General features: G+C 42.3%; 1 protein-coding gene across 2 annotated transcripts; it reads left to right on the top strand.

Moving 5' to 3' along the window:
* The first annotated feature begins 2,535 nt into the window (after positions 1-2,535).
* On the top strand, positions 2,536-25,781 carry man2a2 (mannosidase, alpha, class 2A, member 2). 2 transcript variants are annotated; one of them, XM_050072173.1, is made up of 23 exons: positions 2,536-2,651; positions 3,853-4,780; positions 5,454-5,711; positions 5,822-5,966; positions 7,199-7,370; positions 7,611-7,738; positions 8,095-8,268; positions 8,738-8,924; positions 10,479-10,656; positions 10,986-11,188; positions 12,840-13,022; positions 13,247-13,361; positions 13,484-13,554; positions 13,657-13,822; positions 17,328-17,564; positions 17,821-17,943; positions 18,258-18,372; positions 18,664-18,797; positions 19,284-19,425; positions 19,791-19,924; positions 20,819-21,013; positions 21,111-21,221; positions 22,567-25,781. In XM_050072173.1, the coding sequence occupies exons 2-23, from the start codon at positions 4,649-4,651 to the stop codon at positions 22,717-22,719; spliced, it is 3,456 nt and encodes a 1,151-aa protein (XP_049928130.1). In that variant the 5' UTR covers positions 2,536-2,651; positions 3,853-4,648; the 3' UTR covers positions 22,720-25,781. The 2 variants fall into 2 exon arrangements, with proteins under 2 accessions (XP_049928130.1, XP_049928129.1); XM_050072172.1 differs by having other exon boundaries at positions 21,108-21,221.
* Positions 25,782-26,205: the final 424 nt, after the last annotated feature.

The following is a 26,205-nucleotide window of genomic DNA, read 5'->3' as shown; positions in this document are numbered from 1 at the left end:
TAACTTTACATTCATCTAAAGAAGCCACTCCCAGTTCTTAAAGTACTGTACCAAACACTCATTATTCAAACAAGATATTATCCTACTCCTCTCCGACTATTGGACATCTTCAGTATATCATGCACAAAGGCACAAACTGTTAGCCACATTCCCCCTGAATTACAGCATGTTTTTTACTCAAATGCTGCCACTGCAATCACCCACTGAGTGCACAAGATGTGAGAAATTATGTATTATTTTCTGGAGTCTTCTGGCTCCTACACACTCCAAACATGAAAACACAAATAACAAAAAGTTCTTCACTTCAAAAGCTATGTATATATATATGTCGTTTTTTCACAGCCATCTGCTTTTACGGGTAGCCAAACTCACAGATTACTTAATTTCAAATCTGTTTCTTGTTTTTGCCAAGAAAATAAAGTAGAGTAATGCATGGGCCTTTACCAGGACATATGTTTTGTTATACTTCATGTTATGTAACTTTTTGGCTTCTGTATTTTGGACGCTCTCTGGTGTATCAGAGAAAACAATCCAACCAGATGCAGTTGTGGCCTATTATCACAGGCACAGCCCACACAGTAATGGACTGTGTGTTTTTTTCTTGCTCTTACACTAATATTTCTGCACTGGGAACAACAGCAGCCACCTACATGCAGTGTTTTAGTCAGTGATGAAAGTTTTCAGCGTGCCTTTCCAAACAAGATGTACCAGTTATTCAGGAAAACTTACAGACCTCTCTATTAACAGTTGTATTTGTCTTGCAGAAGCATGGTCCTTTTGTCAACATCGATACATATGATAACAGCCTGACACTGTTTTGTCTCTGAGCTACTGAGTGGATTGTTCTAAGTAGTTCTAGTAGTAACGATTATAGTTTAGTCAGGAACACTTTAGTCAAAGAACACTTTATGTCCATTTGCAGTATTATATTTGGCAGTATGGCTCTTTGCCAGTTGGTTGCATAGAAATGAATCATGTGATCTATTAGCTGACTACCTTTCATTAGTCAGCTGCTCCATCAGTTGATTGGCTGTTTGAGATCAGCTGATGTAGCTGGGATGTGAGCTGAGCTTGACATCAAGTCCTGCCGGAACTAACGCTATGCTCAATGTAACTGGATCCCAAGGTTTTGTAAATGGGTTGAACTTGGAGCTTTGCAAAGATTGCGTCCACTCTCGCTATGTACATGTCTTGTGTGACTATAATGCTTGAATCTACTTGGTTACCCTCAGTGGTGGAATGTAACTAAGTACATTTACTCAAGTACTGCACTGAAGTACAAATTTGAGGTATTTTTGTTTCACTTCACATTTTTTTCTTCAATGCTTCTTTCTACTTCTACTCCACCACACTTCAGACAGAAATCTTATACTTTTGACTCCACTGCATTTTTTTTTGATAATTTTCAGTACCAGTTACTTCAGAAATTGATATGTTTTGCACACAAACCATATTAAAATACACAAGTGCAGCTAGAACGATTAGTTGATTGATTTGAAAATTAATTGGCAACTATTTTGACAATTGTTTAAATCATGTGTAATGCAAAAACATTACATGGTTACAGCTTCTCACATATTCTGAGATATATCATTTTAATTCATTAAACTGATTTGATTTTTTTCTGCACTGAGTACTTTCACTTTTAAAAGGCATACTGAAATACATTTTCCTGATTTTTACAGTGTGATTTTAGTACTTTTACTTAAGTAAAGGATCTGAATACTTCCTCACCCACTGTGTTCTAGACCATTTTTTTTAATTACCCGTGTTATTGTAATTATGCTGTCATGTATTTCATAATTCATTACATGGTGGATACTTTAGCTCTGTAATCAGCTTGAGCGTTACATTGTTACATTCATAATACAAATAACAATAACAATAAACTTTATTTACGAAGCACTTTTCAAAACAAAGATACAAAGTGCTTTACATGGTTGATCCCAGATTTAAAATGCAGGATCAGGGCAAATTAAAAGAGGCAATTTTAAGAAAATAGAAAGACCAATAAAAAAAAAAATTAAGATAAAATAACACCACTGAAGTAGATAAGAAAAGTTGGCAACTAATTGCCCTATATATTGCACTGAGGGACAGCAAATCAAACAATTAGAGTTATTCAAAATAAAAGGATACAATAACTGATGACAACACAAGATAAAAACAATAAAAATAGTCAAATGAGACACACACACACACACACACACATATACATATATATATATATATATATATATATGTATATATATAAACAGTGTGTGGAAATTAATAAAAGGCTTTTTTTGAACAGATAAGTTTTTAAGAAGTGATTTAAAACATGTCACTTATTTAGCTAGCCCATATTCATACTACTGCTACTTCTAAAGATAATAATAATAATAATTCAGACATTTCTAAAGTTCTAAACATATGTTGCATTGCAGACCCTCACACACTGTACAAAGGTTGGTGCATTTATTATACAATCTGCTGAAGCTGTTGGCCAATCACCGACTGATGCGCAGCTCCTCTCTACCCAGAAGCCTTTGCGACAGCTCAGTGGTGCTAGCTGCTAGGCTAACTGGTTCAGTTGGTAATCTGTCAGCCCGGAGCTAAATGCACACACACTGCTGGGCTCTACACTCTTCCGGATTACTCTCCTTTGATGGGTAACGTCAGATTTCTTTATTTTGTTCACAAAGAGACAGGATCCCAAGGTCGTACACGACTGTTAGCCGAGGTTTAGATTCAAAGTGAGCGGTTAGCCAGGAAATATCAGCCACGTATTGTCTTAATGTTATCAAGCCAATACTTGCTACCGTCCGTATGGTTAGACATTAATCTGCCGAGCAGCACAGGCTTGTCGCGGAGGCAGAAGGACAGCTGTGACTGCTGTTCACCTACATTTACCAGGCAATTACAACCCCTACAACACTAACGTTGTCCGACTGTCGAAGCTAGCTGGCAAAGCAGCCGAGCTGATGTGGTAACTTAATAATGGAACATCTGGTGGCTAGCGCTAGCTTGTCTCGCTGCATATTCCTGACATTTCGTTAATGGTAAGGGGGTTGTTAAAGTTTGGTTAATGTGGTTAATGGGTTAACGAGCTGCGTGTATTAACTAGCTGCCGTGTAGCTGAGCTTACACAGGATAATATCCAAATGCAGGTATGTTAGTGCTCTCAAGTTTGAAGCAACGCAATGTTGCTGGCTAGCTGCCCAGTGATAGCTGATTAAAAGTCAACCAAGTTAAACCTTAACAGAGGTGCCACCTACTAAGTCAATACACCAAAGGGGATTTGATAGTGTACACAGGGGGTTTTGAATACTAAAGAATATTTCCCTTGGTGCTCATGGGGCATCATATGAGCAGCTTGAGATATGTGGTTTACATTATGTCACATAAATTTAGAGCTGCAGTGTTATTATCCCTGTCAGGCACCCCATGTAACAAAGCCTTTCTTGTTGGATATATTAATCATGTGGCACAGCTGATCTAAGAAATATTCCTCCCCACGCTGACAGTGAGGCTGTTTTTCAGTCAGTCAGAGCAAATGTAAGTGCCAGGTTATTATCCCCACTCCCTGTGGTAATGCTTAGATAGTCCCAGCCTGAGAAGCGAGCGGATTATGATCGCGTTGGATTTGCACAGAGAGGGAAACAAGAACACCTATTAGCGTGGTGAGGAAATGCAGGCCACTGTGCTCAGCTTGAGATTTTTCCCTGTTGACTTTTACTTGTCAGATCAAAAAAGTATCTCTCACTCTCCCACACAGTTCCTTTCAGTTGCGCTTCTTGTCAGTGACAGTTTGTCTCTGGAAGTCGAATACATATTTCCGCATGCTCCATTAATCTAAAATTTTCCTAACAGCTGAAGAAGACCCTCTGATGTGACTTGACACTTGTGATCGAGGACAGACACACTGCCCATGCTGCCACAGTAGACACGCCGTCACTATGCCACTGAGAGAAGAATGACATTTGTCTCATTTTAATTCTTGGAGCTGCCTCAGGCAGAGTTGAGGCTTGATTAAAAAGCGACTGCTCCAAGCCAAGTTGGTCTTTTTCTCAGCCTATTTCTTTGCACTGCCGCAGCCTAGAGTGCAAACTGTTATGGCACCGGAGGCCAACTGAGCAAAAGGGTACTCTGGCTTTACTGGAGGATTAAACTTTGCTGTGGGAGTGGGGACTGGACAAGGAGAGCAGGCCCACAGCGACACACATCATGCTGCGGGGACACTAGGCTCCCTGTTTGAGCCCCTTGTGTGTGGCGGTTTTTTTTTTTTTTCTTTTTCCTGCAGTCTCATCGGTTTGGATGGTTAAACACAAGGGCTACTTTGAAGGAGCCCACCGGTGGCTGTGGTTTGGCCAAAGCTGACAGACTGCTTGCCAGCTATTGCTGATTTAGTACTCTTGTCCACTGCTGCCACTGCTGTAGCCCCCTTGGTTGTGGTCTCCAGTATGGTGAGTGGAGGCTGGAGGCATCGCCGGAGTGGAAGTGAACCATTAACACTGGTGTAGCTGGTTACGTCCCATCATTTCTTTCCTACACTGTGAAAAATTAAATTCTGCTTTTCAAGGACTTCTTTTCTCTTGTCCTGGAAAAAACACAGCCAAGGTCATTTTTTTAATCTAAGCCCCTGGAAAGAAGATTGCTCCACAGGAGGATGAAGTTGAGGAAGCAGGTGACAGTGTGTGGAGGGGCCATATTCTGTGTGGCTGTGTTCTCACTGTATCTGATGTTGGATCGAGTCCAGCATGACCCTGCAAGGCGACAGAATGGCGGGAACTTTCCACGGGTAAGAATAATTGCCGTTGTGGTGGTGCATATTATCTGTGAAAACCTCTTTCTGCTGTTAGTTTTGTTGCACTTCTTTTTGCATGTTGTGATTCACCAAAAGCGGGGCTGGGCAATATGGAGAAAATGAAATATCTCGATATTTTTGACCAAATACCTCAATACAGGTATTGCTGCGACATTGTTCGGTTGACGAGTGGTGCTTTTACAAAATATTTACACACTTAAATTGTTGATAAATAATCATCACCCTTTAATACCAGGAAAAGACAACACACAATATTACAATATCTAAAAGCTAAGATGATATCTAGTCTCATATTCCTATATCGATGTGATACATTGCCCAGCCCTAACCAGAAGAAAGATACTAACATGAAAACATTATTTTAAAATGTTTCATCCTGTTACATAAGGCTTAATGCATTCTAAATATTCAAATTTACATGTCCAATCATGTGCTTGTTGTATAGATACCTTCAGTGCTGATTGATTTCATACTGCTGTTTGCTACATCGTCTGAATCAGCAGATTCTTCATTACATATGGTCTTATATTTAGAATTAAAGCCAAAGTTTGTTCTCTGTAAAAGAGAGGAATGTGGGTTTGGTCAACAGATGTTTTATGATTTTATACATCTGTGTGATTTATGATTTTTTTTGTGTGTGTTTTAGAGCCAAATCTCAGTCCTGCAGAACCGGATAGAGCAGCTGGAGCAGCTCCTGGAGGAAAACCACCAAATCATCAGCCACATAAAGGACTCTGTGATGGAGCTCACAGACACAGGAGCTGTGTCTCCCAGCGGCCATCTGCCATTCAGAAGTGCCAATGGTTCCTGGGTCCTACCCTTCGACGGCCGTCCCACTTTCCTCGCTGTCAAGCCCCAAGATTGCCAACCTGCTTTAGGCAGCCACGGTCAAGCAGACGTTCAGGTGAGCTTGCTGACAGTTTTTCCCTCTAGATGAAATGCTAAGCAATTGATTGGCAAGAACGGCTGTATTCTAGATGTTTTGGCAAATGACGAGCTTGTATTTCATTTTAGATGCTGGATGTGTACTCCATCCTCAAGTTTGACAACCCTGATGGCGGTGTATGGAAACAGGGCTTTGATATTACATATGAGGCTGATGAGTGGGACAATGAACCGCTGCAAGTGTTCGTGGTCCCCCACTCTCACAATGATCCAGGTGAGTTGACAAGGTGTAACACACACAGAAAAACTTTGTTGAAAGTTGTAAATGTCTCAGTGCTTGTCTTTAAGTCTATGCAGCCTTAAGCATGTCTTAACACAACAGTTTAAAACTGTGAGCTACTGTGAGGCCTTACCTGAGTGGGAGGTATGATGGGGACGCAGAAATCATTCAAAATTTGATTCATTTATTCTCATTGTTATTAGCATAATGCTGACACGATTGAGGGCTTAGCCACAAACAATGGAATTAGAAAGCTATTGGCATCGGAAAGCTCCGACTATTTATAGGTTGAATTGGCTGAGATTTTATTTTGGACTGACATTTCCATTAAACTTGTTTACCAGCCTGCCACATGCTTGCTAACTTGACAGTTATTGATATGTTGACAGGCTGCAGGGACCTGCAAATTCTGTCCATCAATAATGGGAATGGGCTTCATTTGGAGCTGCATTTGATTTAACTCTGCTTTTTCTCTTAGTGTCTTTTGTATGCAGCAATCAGTGTCGAGGATTTATAGATGTTGTGGGAGTTTTGTAAATAGAAAGCATATTGCCAGCTCACACCGAGGGCACGTGAAAGCAGGTTTAATGGTAATAGGCTCATTTCATTAAATGCAAAGAAGGGTTTAAGGGTTTTAGTCAACTGCAGGTAAGCACTTGCAACAATAAGTAACATAGTGTTTAAAAGACGTAAGGAAATAGTCCCGTCCCTCACAGCTGACTACGAGCACTTAACTATCACCATTTCAGTTGCATTAATTACTTATGATTCTGCTCAACTGCAGAATGATGTGGAACTTTGATCTCTGTGAAATATATTAGACTTCCATATGCGAGATAAATATTTGACGGGATATTTATAGACTTTGGTATTCTACACTGTTGCACACAAGAAGTGCACAGAAAGTGCTTTTTAGTCATTTTCTTTGAAACCACTCTGCTAAATAGCTTTCTGAGGGGGAACAGCTCAACTTGAATAAAATATGAGTTTTATTTTTGATCTGCTGCAGCACTTTTTTTTCCCACAGCATTTAGCCTCGTACCTGCCTTGTCTTCTTGCCTTTTGTATCAGCCAGCTACATTAAGGGGTGTTGGTGGTGGTGGTGGTGGGGGCGGTGGTGTTGGTAGGGGTGTGTTGTTTCAGAGACAGTCCAATTTGTAGCGGGCAGTCTGTTTGCCAACTGTTGTGTAAGTTGCTCATTTTTTTTTATCCTCTTGTCTTGTTAGGTTGGATCAAGACTTTTGACAAGTACTTCACAGACCAGACGCAACATATTTTAAACAACATGGTGGTAAAGCTGGCCGAGGATCCTCGCAGGAAGTTCATCTGGTCTGAGATTTCATTCTTCTCCAAGTGGTGGGAAACCGCAGACGTACACAAGCAGGAGGCAATGCGCAAGTGAGTCACAGCTCAGAGAAGAACACAGTTTTGCCTTTAATTTAAACACCTCACTGAAAATTAGTTGAGAATTCTTTGATGCCAGCTGGCCTTATGTTCCAGTATTTAATGTGATGGATAGTATCTGCTGGCAGATTGTGCTTGCTCTTAAAAATAGCTTGTTATCTGGTTAATGTGACTCTCCTCTTTTAAGGATCAGATTATCCTCACCTCGCTATCTTAATCCTCTCTGTTCAACAGGTTGATCCTTGGAGGGCAGCTTGAGATTGTCACAGGAGGCTGGGTTATGACGGATGAAGCCAATGTTCACTACTTTGCCATGATAGATCAGCTCATCGAAGGACATCAATGGCTGGAGAGAAATCTAGGTACATAATCAGAAACAATTCCTTACTGGAGTGTTTCTCTGTGTATTTTGACGAATGACGCTTAAATGTGAAAGACGCTCTTATTCTCTCTGTGAAATTCTAGGCCTTTTGCCATCATTCCAATTCTTCTCACTACATTTAAAAGTCAAAATGATCCTCGTTCCCTCAGGGATTGATGGTGAAATCTAAGCTTGTCATCCCACATGCAGCAGGTGTAGCCTCTCACTCAGTGGGTGATAAAATACTTTGTGCCACTTTCCCTGCTCCCTGCTGGGGAGAATGATTTTCTAAAAGATGCATTGCTTCCTTTATCTGAGCATAAACCTGAACTACTTGCTCCCTGCTCACCGTCATAGGTATAACTCCCCGCAGCGGGTGGGCGGTAGACCCTTTCGGTCACAGTGCCACCATGCCCTACCTGCTGAAGAGGGCTAACCTGACCAGCATGCTCATCCAGAGGGTCCACTACTCAATCAAAAAACACTTTGCCTCCACCCGCAGCCTGGAGTTTATGTGGAGGCAGGCCTGGGGTGAGTGGACCGATGCCAGCTTTGTCATCTGATTCATGTGCTTATCTTTGTTAAGCTTATTGCAGAATGAGTCATGCCACCTCTCATGGCCTTTGAAAGAGAGGGACGTTTTAGAAGAACTACCACTGTGTAATATCCTCAGAAGCGCTATCTTCGCTATTATTTCTTAATGAATTGGACATCTGTTGAAGATTTACTGTCCGTTTGTTCTTCACGGTGAAATCCTCTGATATTACACTGTTAGATATTATCAATTTGTGCTACTCGGTTCTTTTTAGGATGTAATTTTTGCTGCTTTATACAGAAGGACTTTTGACTTTTTTATGAGCAGTGTTGTGTATCATCACAAATACCACCTTTACTCAGAGCAGAACTTATCAGTGTTTTTGATCCTGGTCTTTTGAGGCTGCTGTCAACAACAACAGAACAACAAGCCAGTGTTTTGACTTCCACGTTACTGCTTTCACAGACACGGGATCGAGCACAGACATGTTTTGCCACATGATGCCATTCTACAGTTACGACGTGCCACACACGTGTGGGCCCGACCCGAAGATATGCTGCCAGTTCGATTTCAAGAGGTTGCCAGGTGGTCGGATAAACTGTCCCTGGAAAGTGCCGCCAAAGACTGTGGTGGAAGCCAATGTAGCAGAGAGGTGAGACAAATTTTCAGATGCCTATTAGAGCTAGGTCGATACATTGGCTGGGCTGATACATCAGCTGAAATTTAATTATTACGGATATATCATTATTGGCGTATAGAGTTCTTTTCCAACTGGACAAAAAACCCACTAACGTCTGATTTTATCTTTAGTGGGAAAGGTTAGAATGGGCATTCATTACTGGGAGAAATGACTTGGCAGTAGATATTGGTATTCACTGACTCTAGCTCTGATTGGCAGTGATGGAACCATGACACTCAGGGAGGACATGCTAATTTTCACCACTTTTCTGGTGCCTGCATGTTCTCCCCGTGTCAGCGTGGGTTCTCTCCTGGTTCTCATGCAGGTTAGGTTAATTGGTGACTCCAAATTGCACCATAGTTGTGAATGTGAGCGTCGGTAACTTATGTGACTCCCTGTCATCTCAGTCACAAGTTCTGTCTGACTCCGTCCAAGCAGCGCTCTAACATCAAATTAGTCAGCAACAAGTTTGAAAGAGAGACGAATGAGTAACAGATATTAAAAAAAAAGAAGTCTGTTTGAGGCATATTTGTGACGTGGAATGTGACGAAGTTAAAAAAACCCTCATACTCATCTACTGGCATTGGAAAGGAGTCTATCGGCTATTTTTAATGGATTATCCTGCGTTTGAAAAACCAGCATCTGTGCACTAATTTTGGTGGAAAAAGGGTATCATAGAGTTGAAAGTAGAGCTGATTAGTTGCTAAGTTGATTCTCAGAGGACGTATCTGCATCTGTAATTTGATAATTGATTGATCGTTTAAGTTATTCATTGAGTAAAAATGCCAAATGTTCTGTAGTTACAGCTTACAGGTAAGCAGTTGCTGTTTTCCTTTGTTTTATGTGATAGTATAATGACATGACGAGACATTTGAGGTCATCAGATTGGGCTATGGTTCACTATTTTCTGACATTGTACAGACCAATGGATTAAATGAGAAAATAATGGGCAGATTAATCCATAACGAAAATGATTACAGCTGCGGTGTGTATATTGGCCCTTTAGTAACAGGAAATACAATACAAAAATGCAAAACATCTGTTTTTATGTTTGCTATTTAGAGACAGTGTTTCCATTACCCTGTTTGTCCACCAAACTGTAAAATGTTCTGCTCTTGGGTCTGTCCTTATATAACCAAAGCTGAGCTTGTCAACACTGTTTGTTTGTTTTACGTGGATGTAGAATACACACATGCGCAGCATTTTGGTCACTGCTGTTGCAAAACTCTCCGTGTTATCTCTAATGGTCCCTCACAAATAAACCGAACTTGAACTTGCGCCAGCGACAACAGCAACAGCCAGAGAGGGTGGCTGAACGGTGGGAGACCGACCCGGACTGCAGATAGTCTTTTCAGAACTTTCCAGAGGATATGTGGCTAATGGAAAACACCCCCAGGGCTAATTTGATCCTCCTCTTTCCAAGGTTATAGTGATTTCCCTACAAATCTGGCTGATGCAAAGCAGGGCAGTTTGGATGCCAAAAAATGTGTCCCCATTTTTTTTTTCTCTCTCCTCTTCCTCAATCAGGGCACAGCTGCTCCTAGATCAATACCGTAAAAAGTCCAAACTGTACCGCAGCAAGGTGCTTCTCGTTCCCCTGGGAGATGACTTCCGCTACGACAAGGCGCTGGAATGGGATCAGCAGTATATCAACTATCAGAAGCTGTTTGACTACATGAATTCTCACCCAGAGATGCACGTACAAGTGAGAAAATGATTTGTCAACTGTCACAAACATTGTTGCCAAATATTTGTTCTTTTGCATCTTTTTTTTTTTTTATTGTTTTTGTGCGTTGCAGCGTGTGGTGTATCGCTCTGTACAGCCTTTCTTGTAATAATGAATCATGCAGTGGTATTTTAACTTGCTGACAGAACAAAGAATCTGTCACGACTCAATGTTTGGTTCAGAAGATGCCATGTAAGATGAAAGGCGCGTGGTTTATAATGAGAAACTTCCTTTTCTTCCCCGTACAGCTGTATTTGAACAAATTTTCTTTTGAACAATGTCTGTCATCTGTCTGGCTGATCCTCCAGGCTCAGTTTGGGACTCTCACAGACTACTTCAACGCTGTATACAAAGCGAACGGAGTGGCCCAGGGATCCAGACCCGCAGACTTCCCAGTGCTTAGTGGAGATTTCTTTGCCTATGCGGACCGGGAGGACCACTACTGGACCGGTTATTTCACCTCTCGGCCATTTTACAAGAGCCTGGACCGTGTCATAGAGTCACATCTCAGGTGAGGCGGATTTAACCACACATCACTGATACCTGACACCCACAACCTGAGGCATATTTATGACACTGGAGCTGTTTGTGTGAGTGAATACAACAATAGGCACTTTGTTTCTTCTTCTTTGCATTGCAAACAAGGTGTGCATTGGTCTAACGTACTGGGTTAAGGTGCGGACATGTACCTGCATGATCCTGGTTACAAATTAAAGGCACCATCCAAATCAAAATACAGCATAGGACACGGTCCAACAATAATGTTTTTTTCTCACTTGCCTGGTTGGGCAAGTTGGTCAATAATCTACTTGCCTGAAGTCAGTTGATACGTGCTCCCATAGAAATTATTTTATTCATTGGCATTTACCAAATAACAAAGACTAATTGGTACTGCACATGTGCAACTCTCAACAGAGATAAGACGGAAGCGAGATGGCTCACCCCCATCATCAGCTCTAAAAAAAAAATGATGTGTTTAATTCTTTTTTTTTTTACTAATTGTCTGTTTGGGCAAGTGATTTGCTAGATTTACTAGCCTGATTTGGCATTTTACTTGCCCCGGGCAGTCAGGTAATCCTTATTGTTTGGCCCTGTTGAAACCTGGTATCACTCTCATATGGAGAGACAAGTTTTTTCTTTAATACTACATTTCTAGACACACCAGAAAACAGGCATATATTATAAAATGCAACACAAAATGCTTGTGTTTTTTCATATAAACTGTACGTCAGAACTTTGTATTAAGATGTGTGGACATAGATTTAGTTTGTATGGTCATAAAAAGTATTTATCGTGTGTCTTTAATGTTGAACTCTCCAGTTTCTCTCTACTGTGAAGAATCAAAATGAAACAACAATGTGGGTTACATTAAGAAACAAATGTATTCACATGAGTAAGCTGCAGGAATCCAAGAATTAGATTTCAGAGCAGTTTGCGGAAGTGGATAAAGTAAACAATGTGGTTTACATCACATGAATCAGAAGTCGTCTCAAAATAGCAAAGTGATGGGCAGCATGGTGGTGCAGTGGTTAGCATCGTTGCTTCACAACAAGAGGGTTCCTGGTTCAAATCTAGGGTGGGGGGGTTTGAACTCTGGGGTGGAGGAGCCCCTCCGTGCAGATTCTGCATGTTCTCCCTGTGTCAGCGTGGGTTTTCTGTGGGTGCTCCGGCTTCCTCCCACAGTCCAAAGACATGCAGGTTAATTGGTGACTCTAAATTGGCCTTAGGTGTGAATGTGAATGGTTGTCTGTCTCTATGTGTTTGCCTTGCGATAGTATGGATGTACCCTGCTTCTCGCCCAATGTCACTTGTCAGCTGCGACCCCCAACAGGATAAGCGGTTACAGAAAAGGAATGAATGTATTTAAACTAGTTACTTATTGTTAATGTTTCCTACAATTATTCTGCTGTTCTGCTGCTAACCAAGAAAAGAGAAGTCGTTGTCATGTTACAGCCTTCTTATCTATCTTTTAATAACATTTTTTAAACAGTATGCCCTCAGTGTCATTTTTTCCCGTATGAAAAATGGTATCAAATATCAGTATTTTTCAAGGTATTAAATAGAAGTTGGAGATTCCAGTATTGTGACACCAATAATATGAGCTGACTACACAAAGCCACTAAGAGGCTCCTCAGTGCTAACTCTTTGTCTGTATCCCTCAGGGGGGCAGAGATCCTCTACAGCCTGGCGGTTGCAAACGCTCGGCACGCGGGCATGGAAGGGCGCTACCCAGTCTCAGATTATGCCCTGCTAGTCGACGCGAGGCGCTCTGTTGGCCTCTTCCAACATCACGATGCCATCACCGGCACTGCGAAGGAGAATGTTGTCACAGACTACGGCACCAGGTGAGGTTCTGAGGGTTTAGAGAGAAATGACAATATAGATCGGGTAGATTAAATTCTTTTTTAAAAAACAGGGTTTATATGAAAAAGAAAAACTGTGCCACCTCATTTTAATCCTCTGTCTCTGTGGCTATTTTATACCCACCCGTTCAATACTCTGAAGCAAAAAACAAGCCATCTGCTGTGACTGCTGCAGTCAGCCATTGATTCTTCCTCCTCCTCCCTAGATTACTGCGTTCACTCATCGGCCTGAAAAGAGTAATCATCAATGCTGCTCATTTCCTGGTGATGAAAAACAAAGAGTTTTATCGCTTTTACCAGACGGAGCCCTTCCTGGAGACAGTAAGAGGGAACACGGAGGGACACTCCCGCCACTGTATAATAAACTGTTTGAAAAATAACAGAAGGAACAAAATATGCATTTTTCTCAGTGTGTTTTCTGTGTCATATACTTCATCTTGTAGGATGACAGGCGCGCTACTCAAGACTCTCTGCCTCAGCGCACTTTAATCGAGCTGGACCCAGCAGGGCCGAGGTATTATCTGCGTCCCCTGAAATCTTTCATCTCCGCTGCCTCCTACCTACCACTCCTCGCTCATCCTGTGCTTATGATTGCTTTTTCCCTCCTCACTACCAGATACCTGGTTCTGTTTAACCCCATCGAGCAGGAGCGTCTGTGCGTGGTGACCGTGTTGGTCAACACAGTCAGGGTGCGGGTGCTTACCGAGGATGGACAGACCCTCCCTGTGCAGCTGAGTGCTCAGTGGAGCTCTGCCAGTCAAATGAGTGCAGAGGTATTTGAGGTAAGAGACTAAATTTATCTGACACGGCTGGTTTTTTGCATAGCCAAATTGGCATATCGGGAACATAGCACAGCAGCAGCAGTGTCTGCACAGCTCTCCATCATTGTCTACACTGGATCTGTTTTAGCCATGTGCTTAAAGGAGACCTATTATGCTCTACTTATTTCCTGCCATTTATATAATGTTAAAATGTCGGGTGTTTATATAAAACGTGGCTAAAGTTTTCAGATAAAAAAGTAAATGTAGGTAAAAGTAATCCCTGTGAACAAAAACCTCAGGCTTCAGAACTTTCTGAATACTTTGTCTCCAATTTTTCTTCTGCTTTCAAGACAAGCTGACGCCAGCTTGTGACTGATTTCTTCATATGGTCATTTGCTCCAGACACACTACTGCAAGTGTTTACATCATGTAACCTACACTACTACATATAGTTACATACTAACGTCAGGGAAACCTGTAACCTGCGTTGCTAATGTTGTTAATTTCTTTTGTTAATTTTTTTTTATTCCTGCTGGAACATATCTGGTTGTGAAGATTTTTGTTTAGAAGCTCTTACTGGTGATTTTTCACAACATAAAGTCCTGCTACTCTGTTACATGAAATCTCTTGCTGCTGTGACAGAGTCTAGAGACAGTGAGACCTGGAGATGCTGACCAATCAGAGCAGACTGGGCTTTTTGGGTGGGTCTTAAAGAGACGGGCACAAAAATGCAGCGTTTATGACAGAGGGTGAAAACAGGTGCTCCAGCATGGACAGTATGAGTAATATAAAGTGTTTTTAGAACATTAAAGCATGTAAACATGTTCTATTACAATGGTTCCCAACTGGTGGGTCGTGGTCCAAAAGTGGGTCGCGGGTCCATTCTGAATAGACTGCAAGTTTGTAAGAAACACACCTTATTTTGAAGTACAGTGAATTTCTCTCGCATAGGTCTTATTTTGACGTGCCATTTTCTGCTGTATAGTAATCGACTAATGGACAGCTACTTCACCAAACACAAGTATGACGCTAATGATTTTAAACTGTGTGGACCATGAACTAATGACCGAGGAGAAATCTGGACTCTGTGGCTGGACCTGTTGGGAACCACTGGTCGAGTACATACCCAAACTATGGCTGCAAACCAGGCCCCCAGGAAGTATGCTTAGCTTTGACGGCAGTTTTTGTAGTGGCCAAACAGTGTAATTACATCCGTCACGTGATGTCCTGCACCCAGAAAGACTTTTTCCCCTGGACTTACAAGACAAAAGAGACGTTTGTACATCAGTGATTGAAACATTTTGAGCATCACTCTTGCAAAATAACTTGTTTTATTTGATCCATTCGGTCTGATAAAATTGGGAAAGTCTAGAAGAGCCACATAATTGAATCATTTTATCTCCATTCAAGGTAGTGGAGAGGGAAACTGGAAATAGCCGGCAGAAATCTGTAGTGCACCTGCTCCATGGGCCACACAGTGCTGAAGCAGTGCCCATCATCTGAGTTTTGTATATGCAGCAGTTGAACTTTTTTGCCTTCATGCACCACTGAGCAACTTTCATAGGAACACCTCCAATGCTTCAGCCACTTCTCTTTATACATCTATGGTGTGAAGCTGAGCATAAGCATCATAGGTCCCTTTTAAGTTAATAGAAAATAGACTATAGAGACACTTAATGTGCGAACTGTCAGCAGCTGAGTTGCATTGGGGGAAGTATAGGTAGGGATGTCCCGATCCAGCTTTTTCACTTCCGATCTGATACCGATATTACAGCCTTGAGTTTTGGCCGATACCGATCCGATCCAAGTGCGTATTATACATATTGACTTATTTTGTTGTCAGTCATGTTAGAAAAGGTTTGATCAAGCAATATTACTCTAACAAGAACAACTACTTAATCAGGTTAGTTAGAATGATCCACAACAGTTGGTGTGAGAAACTGACCTGTTTATTGTGAACAGGGTTAAATAAACAAACTTTAAACTTGAACATTAACATTAAATAAAAAATATAGCTGGTTTGCTTTGGCTGCTTTGGCACCATAATAAATAGAAAATAAATCAACAAAATAAATCTTTAAAATGTCTAACACTGAAATTAAAATAGCAGCAAGACTCCACACACTTGTGCTTTGGCCCCCTAATAAATAAAAAAAAGATTAACACCACAAGACATTGTTGACATTTAACAAGTGTCAGTGCCAGCCTGGTGCACAGGCACACAATATTGTACAACTGTTTAAACAAGCAATAGTCCATCCATGGCTCCAGTTTCACTAATTGTGCTCAAAACAATGCCATCAGTGCTCTTTACTTAAACAGTAAGAGTGTAAACCAAATAAAAATATCACTCTCAAAAAAACCAGAGCAGAAAACAAATAGTCAGTTAACTAAGTTGACCGCTACTCTTCCCACCCTTCCCTCCATGCGTGTCTGCCGTCTGCATGCTGGCCTGGTGGATTGATAGTAAGTGCTGGAGCGGATCACTGGAATGGACTGCTTGAACTGTGGAGCGCTGGGCTGGCCAGAAAACCTGGATTGGACTCTGTGAAAAACTGGATCGGGGTTCTTGGATCGGCATTTTTCCATGCAGTCCGATCCGATGCCGATGCACGTTTTTTGCTAATATCGGCGGCCGATACCGATCCGAGGGATGTCCCGATCTGAATATCGGATCGGGACATCCCTAAGTGTAGGCACCAGTTTTTTGACAAGGAGGAAGAACGCCTATATTAAAAAGGATGGCATCTCTGGTAGTGTTGCATCAATCGTGTCCATTGTGAGTAAAACGATGTAATAGGAGAGCAATGCTAAATCAGAGGAGTACTTTTTTAGCTGTCTCCATGTACCATTATGCATCTTGCCTAATGAATTAAGTAGCCTAAATTACTCCCAGAGAGAGAAAGCAAGGAAAAAAGATAGAGCCTGTGTGTGTCTGGATAGAAATGAGAAGTTTTACTTTGACAGAAGCCAAGATAATGTTTGTAATGTGATGTAGAAATAAAATTAAAACGCTTCAAAACAGAGATTTTTGAATAAAAAGGGCCTCAGATCTCTGAGTGTGTAGTTTTCATCTTTCTTGTTGATCTCTACCTGTAAGCACCGGAACAGATGTGTTTAATTTCAGTTCTCAAAACAAAACAAACACACCCATTGAATCAGCTCATAATGCGTACTGAATCTGCAGTAGTAAGAAAAAAAAACCCTTCCCCTTTGCTTCAGCACATCTCTGTAGATTCATTTATTGTGCCCAAATACATTTTCCACCCACAGTAAGCAGTGAATTTAAATGTAGCAGAGAAACACAAAGAGACTCATTAACACCACCTCTCATCACATTTTAATTATAGCACACTGTTGCTAATGTCGAAATGCTTTTAACTTTTAATGAATGGCTTATGGTCAACACTCGCTGCTCAGAATAATAAGAAAATGAAGCCAGCACTGTAAAACTCAGGCTTTTGTGTGTTTGTTCAATTCTTTGTGTGTGTGAATGCTTTATGTCTTTATATCCACCTTCATCCAGGCAACGTTCATGGTCCGTGTGCCGCCGCTGGGCCTGGCTGTGTTCCATCTCTACGACTCACCTGACTCGCCCATGACGCTCCGCTCTGACACCCTGCTGAGGCTGTCAGGTCGGGGCGCGACTGCTCGAGCCGCGGACCCCCTTCCCGTCCGCTCTCAGCAGTCCGACCCTCAGACGTTCTACATCAGCAGCCAGTCTCTCACCCTGGGCTTCTCTGGGACCACCGGCCTGCTGGAGGTGTGTGTTTTATCAGCTCTTACACAAGTTGACTTTATATCTGAATCAAGGATTTGCTCATCTGTTTTTTTTAAACTTTGATCTTTTTGGAGAAAAAAAAAGGCCGTGAGCTTGATTTCCCAATAAACCGTGGCTGTTTGATCAAAGTGAACAGGGCATGTCTTGTTGCTACTCAAACATCCTTTCATCTCTTTTCTAATTCTGTTTTATTATTCTGTGCTCTCTTCCTCTTTGTGGCGTTTTTTTCCATCCGCAGAGCATCAAGCGCAAGGATGATCCCCAGGAAGTGAAGGTTCAGATGCAGTTCATGGTCTACGGCACCCGTCCCTCTAAAGACAAAAGTGGAGCTTACCTCTTCCTGCCTGATGGAAAAGCAAAGGTATTCTCTCAGTTGTTGTATCTCAGATGTTTCCTTGCCTCTCAGAAGGCTTTGATAGAGTCTCTCTTGGGTATTGTGTCATTGTACCATGCTGGGGTGCTCAGGGCAGGAATGTAGGCAGACTGGGTGCTGCTTCATCTCTCCTTGATTTAAAGACAACAAGAGCGTAAGGGCTTAGCTGCCATACTGTATCTAGTCACACATTCTGTTGGTTGCTCCTCTGGCTTCTCCCCTCTGTCTCTTTCTCGTCCTTCCTGTCCCATTTTTAGCACAAATTCTGTTCATGATTACACTTTCTCACATCCTGCTTTCAGCCCTACAACCAGAAAGAGCCACCTGTGGTGCGAGTTGTGGAGGGGCCTCTCTTCTCGGAAGTGGTGGCACACTACCAGCATTTTCAGCAGACCATTCGCATACACAATGTGCCAGGTAATAATCAAACAAAACTGCACAATGGAATCGGTTCAAATGGCCTTTGCAAAAGCTTTTTATGTTTAGTTAAGCGTACCAGATGGTACGGTACAACAAGGGCCAATATGTTCTACAAAATTAATAACAATTAATAATTAAATTAAGTCCTTTTTTTTCTGCTTGTGAGCGGCCTTGTTTTTACTTTCAGCTGGCAAAATACTTTCTGAAAGTAGCATTTTTTAGACTGCATTTTTCCACTCATTTCCCTTTGTAGCCTGAGTTTGGTTCTTTATGGTTTTGTATTTACAGGAGTGGATGGGTTGTCTATAGACATCACCACCATGGTGGACATCAGGGATCAGACCAATAAGGAGCTGGCAATGCGACTGGTCACAGACATCCAGAGTGGAGACGTCTTTTACACAGATCTCAATGGCTTCCAGGTCAGTCCCACCCTCGGCAGTGGAAAAGCAATAAGGAAAGCAATAAGATAACATTGTGACATAGTATATTTAAGAGAGTAGAGATGCCATGGTCAGTTTAGGAACATTCCCCTGATGTAGTCCAGACGCACCAGGACTGGGCAGGGGATGTGCAGAACACAGGGGGTAAATGAGGTGGAGAGGGGTCACATCTGTTCGTCCTGATCTGACACCTGACAGCCACAGAGAGGAGAACATTTGTAAAGTTTGACAGCAACAATATGATTGTTTTAGGGAGATGGGGGTAAAATCTGGTTGGATTAATTTAGAGTGACGCCCACAGTCAGCTGATAGTAGCCAGAGAATGGGGCAGAGAGATTTTTAAACTTGAGAATATCGCAATATGTATCTCTCAAGTTAACTATCCCTGACTTGAAAAGTTCACATCTTTCTTTGCGCTTTAAGTTTGAAGTACTGTGTCATTCTGAGTTTGATCTTTTCTTGTAGATGCAGCCTCGTCGCCACTACCTAAAACTTCCCCTGCAGGCCAACTTTTATCCCATGCCCAGCCAGGCGTACATCCAGGACAGCCATCACCGCCTCACGCTGCACACAGCTCAGTCCCTGGGTGTCACCAGTCTGGAGAGTGGTCTGTGTTTTATTACTTTTTATTTAATGTTGTGTCGTTTTTCTTCATTTCATTTTTAATGAAAGCTATCTTTGAAAGAGCGCTCTCTTTTTCTTTGTTTGCCATCTCTAGCTCTGTATGGAACGGTATTGAAGCACTTATCTCTGCCTCTTGTCCCTCGAGAGGTTTTTCAGAGAGCAAAACAGTTCATACTCTCACGTTAATGTACCGAGCTAATCCTTTTATCATTGTTATGTGAATAATGGAGGCGTTTGTAAAATGACAAATAGCTCAAAGTGTTTGTCTTCATCGACTGATGTCCGAAAGTTCAATACACAGGCTTTGTGTAATAGATGCCATCCTCGCTCCTCCTCCTCCTCCCTCAGGCCAGCTTGAAGTGATTATGGACCGGCGGCTGATGCAGGATGATAACCGTGGGCTGGGTCAGGGCCTAAAGGACAACAAGAAGACGGCCAACCGCTTCAGACTGCTGCTGGAGAGGAGGTCCACGGGCAACAAGGTCAGCAGGGTGACAGCAAAGGCGGTTATTGCGCTCTTGAAATTGCAGCACACCACATCTGACTCTGGGGTGCTAAATTACTCTCTATAAGACCTGGGCAAAGCTGTGCAATATAACAGCACTTTGTCCTTCAGTCTGTGTTCATTAACACCTTTGTTCATATCTTTTGTCAGTACTCATTACCGCCCCATCTGTCTTTTTGTTCTCCGCTCCTCTCTAACTTTGTTTCCCTTTGTTTTTCCACTTCATTACCTTCAGCATGATGGCTTCTTTGCCAAACTCCCCTCCTTGTTTCATTCTTTCCTCTCCAAAATCTTGAGTGGCGGAGTTCAAGAGGTAACGTTGCCACAGCAACAGTGAGGATGCTTGTTAGTAGCCCACATCGTAGTCTTTGCTGTAGCTCCAGTTCCTATTTTTTGCTTCCCTTCACCTCGTAGCCGTAGCCAACCCGGTCCATCTTTACGACAGCGGCATTGAAAGTAACAAATGATATTGTTTATCAAGTAAATGAATACACATTGGCAGAGAATAGAAAGCACTGGTTGCAGTTTTATCGTCCAGCTCCCTCATAAAACTGCTGATGGTCTTGGGACGAAGTTGCTCTGGCCTGCCACTAAACATCAAGCGTCATGTTTGAAACGCTGTAATGCTCTTAATTTAAAAATGACCGATGCTGTCGCTGTAACAAACCCAATATAGATCGATTAGTACTGTGCCTGTCTGGACTAGAATTAGAAATATACCTCATACTCTGACAGAGACACAGTTAGAGCCCATTCCTCATGTAGTGCAGTCAAAGCAGAACAATGGCTCTAGAGGTGAGTCATTGCTGTCTTTGTAGTTACACTGTCACTTACCCTCTGTGGCTTAAATTTGTTTCCAACCCCCCTCCAGATGATGGACAGTGCAACAACCAGCTTCCCATCCATACTCAGTCACATGACCAACTCCTTCCTGAACCACGAAGTCCTGGCGCTGCCCGTCCTGCCCAAAAGACGCGGCATCCCTCCTCTACAGACCTTCGCCCCTCTAAAGTCCATCCTCCCCTGCGACTTCCACCTGCTGAACCTGCGCAGCATCCAAGGCCAGGTGACAAGAAATAAAAAACACACACATACCAATTTTGGTTTTAGATATTCTGTGTGTTTACTTCGAAATTGACTCTTGTCTCCTGTGTGAGCAGCAGGACCCCAACTCTCCATCTCCATACACGGCCTTGCTTCTTCATCGTCTGGCGCTGGACTGTGGCCTGGAGAGTCAGAACCTGGGTTTCAACTGCACCACCACACAAGGACAGGTCAGGGTAGAAACACAAACACACACACACACACAGACATTCTTGTACTTCTGTCTTTGTAAGGATCCTCACTGACATCATTCCCTAGCCCCTTACCCTACCCTTAACCATCACAACAAAATGCCTTACCCTAACCCTAACATAAACCTAATCTAACCTGAAGTCTTAACCCTCAAACAGGCCATTAAAAAAGTGAGGACCGGCCAAAATGTCCTCACTTCACAAAAATGTCCTCACTCTGTTGCTAAAATACAGGTTTTGGTCCCCACTGTGTAGCATGTACAAGTACAGACATACACACACACTCAAACAAAAGAGAAATAATCAGTTTGCTGTATTTTCCACTAAACTCTCAGTCCTTTTTGCACGAGCAGTGATTTGTTTGGCTGTGACAGTGTACATTTAGTCAGGTACTGCACTTGAGTACACTGCTTTGCTCTAAGATATACTATGCAATTTTCTTAAAAAACAATGTCCAGATGTAATCCCTCTCAATCATCACTTATGATCCACAAGAACTTTGTGGAGGTGCATTTTTCTGCACAGACTCTGCCCTCTGCCTGTATTTTCTTATTTCCCGTGTTCAGGACATTTATTGGTGTGTGACCCCACAGCGCTCAGGTGAGGTCTAGACTTTATAAAAAGGTAGTGACCAGGTGTCAGACTGTAAGCAGCAGGCATTCGAGAGAAACGGTGGCAAAAAAAGCAAATATAGCGAGGTGAAACACCAAACGAGAGTCAGTCTGGGGCTGGCTTTTACTTTCATTCTTGCCAGCGAGTATGTTCACAATCTGTTCTATGCTACTTTATATACTTCTACTCCACTTTATTTTAGAAGGAATGATTGTACGTTTTATTCCTCTACATTTATCTGACAGCTGTAGCTGCTGTTTGGCTTTCATATTAATGTGTGATAGAAAATATGATGCTTTATTGCAGCTTCCATAAAGCAGTTAGAGTTAGCTGTGCTTTGAACATTTAAGTGCTGCTTAAATATTAATGCAACATTAATAATAATCCAATAATATAATAATAACACTGTCAGGGGCCATTCTTCATAATGAGTGCTTTAACTGGTGATGCTTAAAGAGCATTTTGTTGCTTCTTTACTTTTACTCAGGTGAGAATTTGAATGCAGAGTTTGTGGCTGAAATGGAGTTTTTTTTTTAAAGTGTGTTATTGCTGCTTTTGCTTAATGAAATTATTTACTTGTTCCACCGTTGGATTTGTTTTGCGGGGATGAGGAAACTTGAAATATCCTCATCCCCACATTTGCATTCTCACTTGAGCAAAGCAGCTTGTGTAGCTTCTAACACTCTCTGCCCTCCTGCCCTTGTCTGTGCAGCTGAGCGTATCAGGACTGTTCAAGAACCTGGACCTGCAGCTGCTCCAGCCCATGTCCCTGACTCTGATGCACTCCAGTGCGCCCCTGGCCAATGACTCCACCATCAGTCTGGATCCCATGGAGATCTCCGCCTTCAAGCTCAAACTGCGCTAAGAGCCGTCCAGACAAAAAGAGGCAATAAGAAACCCACCAGACTCCATGGACCAAGAACCAGGCCAATGCCGGCCACAGACTGGCAACAGAGGGGGGTCTGGGTGTCTCTGTTTTGTCAAGCAGAACCACGAACACTACAGCTCGGAGAGGAAGGTACCACTGTAACAGGACTGACTGCACAGCAGGGGGCAGGCGATAGCTGTTACTGTGGACGTCTCCGAGAGCAGCTAAACCCCGGTGAACTCGCAGCTGTTCCAAACCAAGAAGGACTGCCAGAATCGCTCATCAGATACAACCGGGTGTCTGTTTGTCTCTGTAATCGAAAAAATGAAATCTCATTTAGTTCTGCTTTGTAAGAACTCATCGTTTTCTATCTTTGCTCCATCCTGGACTGAACTACTGAATGTAAATATCCCAAATGACGGGAGGAGGGGGGGGTCTGGGACTCGTGCCACATCAGAGTGCAATTTACAAAGCTTTATTTGGTGTATGGGTTTATATTTTTTTTTTTTATGTATGCAATGAAGAAGACATCACGACGATTTGTTTTTGTACTTGTCAGTCAATTTTTTTTTTCTTTTCGACAGACTCGAATGCAGCAAAGAGAATGTGTGGTCTCTTTCATCTCAGCTCACGAGGAGACCCAAGCTGCGGCTCTTTAAGCTATCGTATGTCTGCGTCCAAGAGTCCCACTTCGGTCACCGCCAATAACAATGTGATCATTAATCATATCGGATGACTGTTTACCTTCTGTTGGCTGGTTTTGCTTGTAGATAGTCGGAAGACTTTCTTTCACTTCTTTTTCCCTCCCTGAGCTTCCTCTTTGCTGACGAGAAAACTGGAAATCTGTGTTTCCAAGCCTCTGTCCATCATTCCTGTGCTCGTACTTCACTGCTGAGAGGGTGGTTCTGTGTACCATACTGTATGCAGTAGAAGACTAGACAAAGACTTTACCTCATATATACCATACGACAGATATATCAGTATGTGTGTGTGCGTGTGTGTGCGTCTGTAGAGTATGTTAATGTGAATATTTGAGGGTTTATTTTTGGGTGTATTGAGGACACAGTGCACTCTATCAGGGACCATTCATAGTACTGTTAGGCATCATCGATCAGTTTGTCTGTGTTGAGTCGTGGGTCATATCATTGCAGGACAAAGTGAGCTTCCCATTGATGATCAGAAGAGAAATGAAAGGGTTAGTTCACCCAAATTACAAAATCGGGCCATGCAGATACATTTGGTTTTGAGATATCTGTCTGGAGCTGCCACTAATGATTGTTCATTAAGTCGATAAAGTGTCAGAAAATAGTGAAACGTGCCCACGCCTGTGTGTTTTTAATCACTTGTTTTGTACAAACAGCAAAAACCCAGAGGTATTAAAGATTTTTTCAATCATTTTAAATAGAAAAAAAAAGCCATCGTCATTTGAGAAGCTGCGATCTGAGAATCGTTGGCATTTTTGTAGTAAATGAACAGTGAGTGAAATAATTCTCCAAATTGCTGTCAGCTAATTTTCTTGTTATTGTTTCAGCACTAAATCTGTCACTGACACTTCTGCCACCACACCAATAAAATGAAGCAGAATGGAATAATTTTTTGTATAAAAAAAATAAATTGGCAACTGGTCCTTCGAGAAAAAGTGTCCCCATCACTGAGGGATAATCCACAGCTTTCACTGTGAGGCAATTTCACTGGGACTGCTTTCTACTAAGCACCAATGCCACACTATGTACTAATTATAAGCAGGTTTTGAGTTTGCAGTGTTCACTCTGGAAAAGTGACAGTGTGCATACTAAAAAAATGCTTGACTTTTGGGTGTGTATGACTATGCATTGCCCAAAGGAAATAGAGAAGCTGCTCACAGCTGCTGAAACTAAGTGTGGATGGTGGTGGAACAGCTCCAGGAACTCCCCAGAAAACAAAAATATGACTCGAAAAATATTTTGCTGCCTCGCCAAAATCTGTGGATTGATTGCCTTTGCAGGATGAATGCTTGTTTGGAACAGTAAAGTATGATTTCTTGTACACCAACTACAAAAAAGTGAACTACAAAGCTCGTAAATAGAATATCTAACTCTGTAGTATGGATTTGGGACACAGTGTGAAAGGTGGGGCACTCATTCTGGAGGGACATGTTGCTGTTAATTTTATTTTTAGATGTAATTTTCCCATTCACCTCCATTAGTGGTAGAAATCTAGAGGGATTTCTCAAAACCATGCCACATCAAACCAAAACTGTCTGCATGTCAAAATGCCGCCAAGCGAGACACAATCTATTTTTGTAATTTGTGTGAGCTGACCCTTTAAAAAATAAGTCGTATCAAACCATTCGCAGGGATCCTCAACACCGAAGAAATAAGTTTCTTCAAATGAGCTGCAGTTTTTTTTCTTCAGAGTTCAGCTCCACAGTGCTTCTTATTTGGGGGGGGCTGCCTAGAGGCACTCAGCCTGTTTCTGGTGCGTATCTGCCTCCACAACGGCCGTGGAGGATGTTGTCATCCGTGTCCAAAGCTGAGGCCGGACATCTCACAGCCCACCTGTGTCACACTTTGTACTGCGCCACCATCTTCCCCCCTCCTCCGCCCCCCCCCACCCCCCCACCCCACTGTGTCCAACCACTTTAATCGCTCATCATTTTTCTGCTGGAGGTCTGCTGCTTTGTTGCTCTCCTCCTCTGGCCTGATGTCTGGTCTGCCATGGCGCAACACATTCTGCTTTCTCTCTCTCCACTGTGAGCACTGCAGATTTCCCCTCTCTGCCCCCCCACCTCTAGCTGCTGTTAACAATTCTGTAAGCCAGACTTCACTGCATCTTAAATTGCACTTTCTCCCGTCGTCTAACCTTGTCATAACCTTTTTCCTCCTGCTGTTTCGGTGTGCGTCTGAGTCTCTGTATAAATGTGTTTTTCAGTATGTGATATCTGTTGTAGCGCTGTTTTTGTTTGTCCAGAGGTAATATATGAAGGCAAGGTCTCTTCTGTATTTGTTTATTCATGATGGGTTTAAGCAGCAGTAGAACAGAGAAGATGGGGATTGAAATAAAGATCAAAATATAAAGAGCGTCTCTTTCAACAGTTTGTCTTTATCTGAAATTAATTCAGTTCTTTTGAACTTTTAATGCACAAGTTTTTTTGGTCAAAAGAGCTCAATTAATTCTCCATCAATAGGGGGCAACATTGAGTCAGTACAGCAGCACATGCTTACAGATGCTGCCAGTCAGATAAGTGTTGGAGACATCAGCCTTTTGAGACGGTCCAGTGCGTCACTTGTCGTCGGTTGGCTGTCAAGAAGTCCACCTGACATTGAACTGAGCAGGGTGTCAGTGTGGTAGCCCACGCTTTAAATCACACGTAGTTAACAGCAGCAAGTTTTCACCCATGTGTACACGTCAGCGAGGCGAAGGTGTTGAAGATGTCTGCGACAGCGTTGAGCAGGAGTTAAACATGAGAAGAAATGTTTCTTTGTTCACGCTTCATAAAGACGG

The sequence above is a fragment of the Epinephelus moara genome, chromosome 20 (genome assembly GCF_006386435.1).
Source record: "Epinephelus moara isolate mb chromosome 20, YSFRI_EMoa_1.0, whole genome shotgun sequence".
In the NCBI taxonomy this organism is placed as follows: domain Eukaryota; kingdom Metazoa; phylum Chordata; class Actinopteri; order Perciformes; family Serranidae; genus Epinephelus; species Epinephelus moara.
Note: the sequence above shows the minus strand (reverse complement) of the source record. Positions and strands in the feature narration are given on the sequence as shown.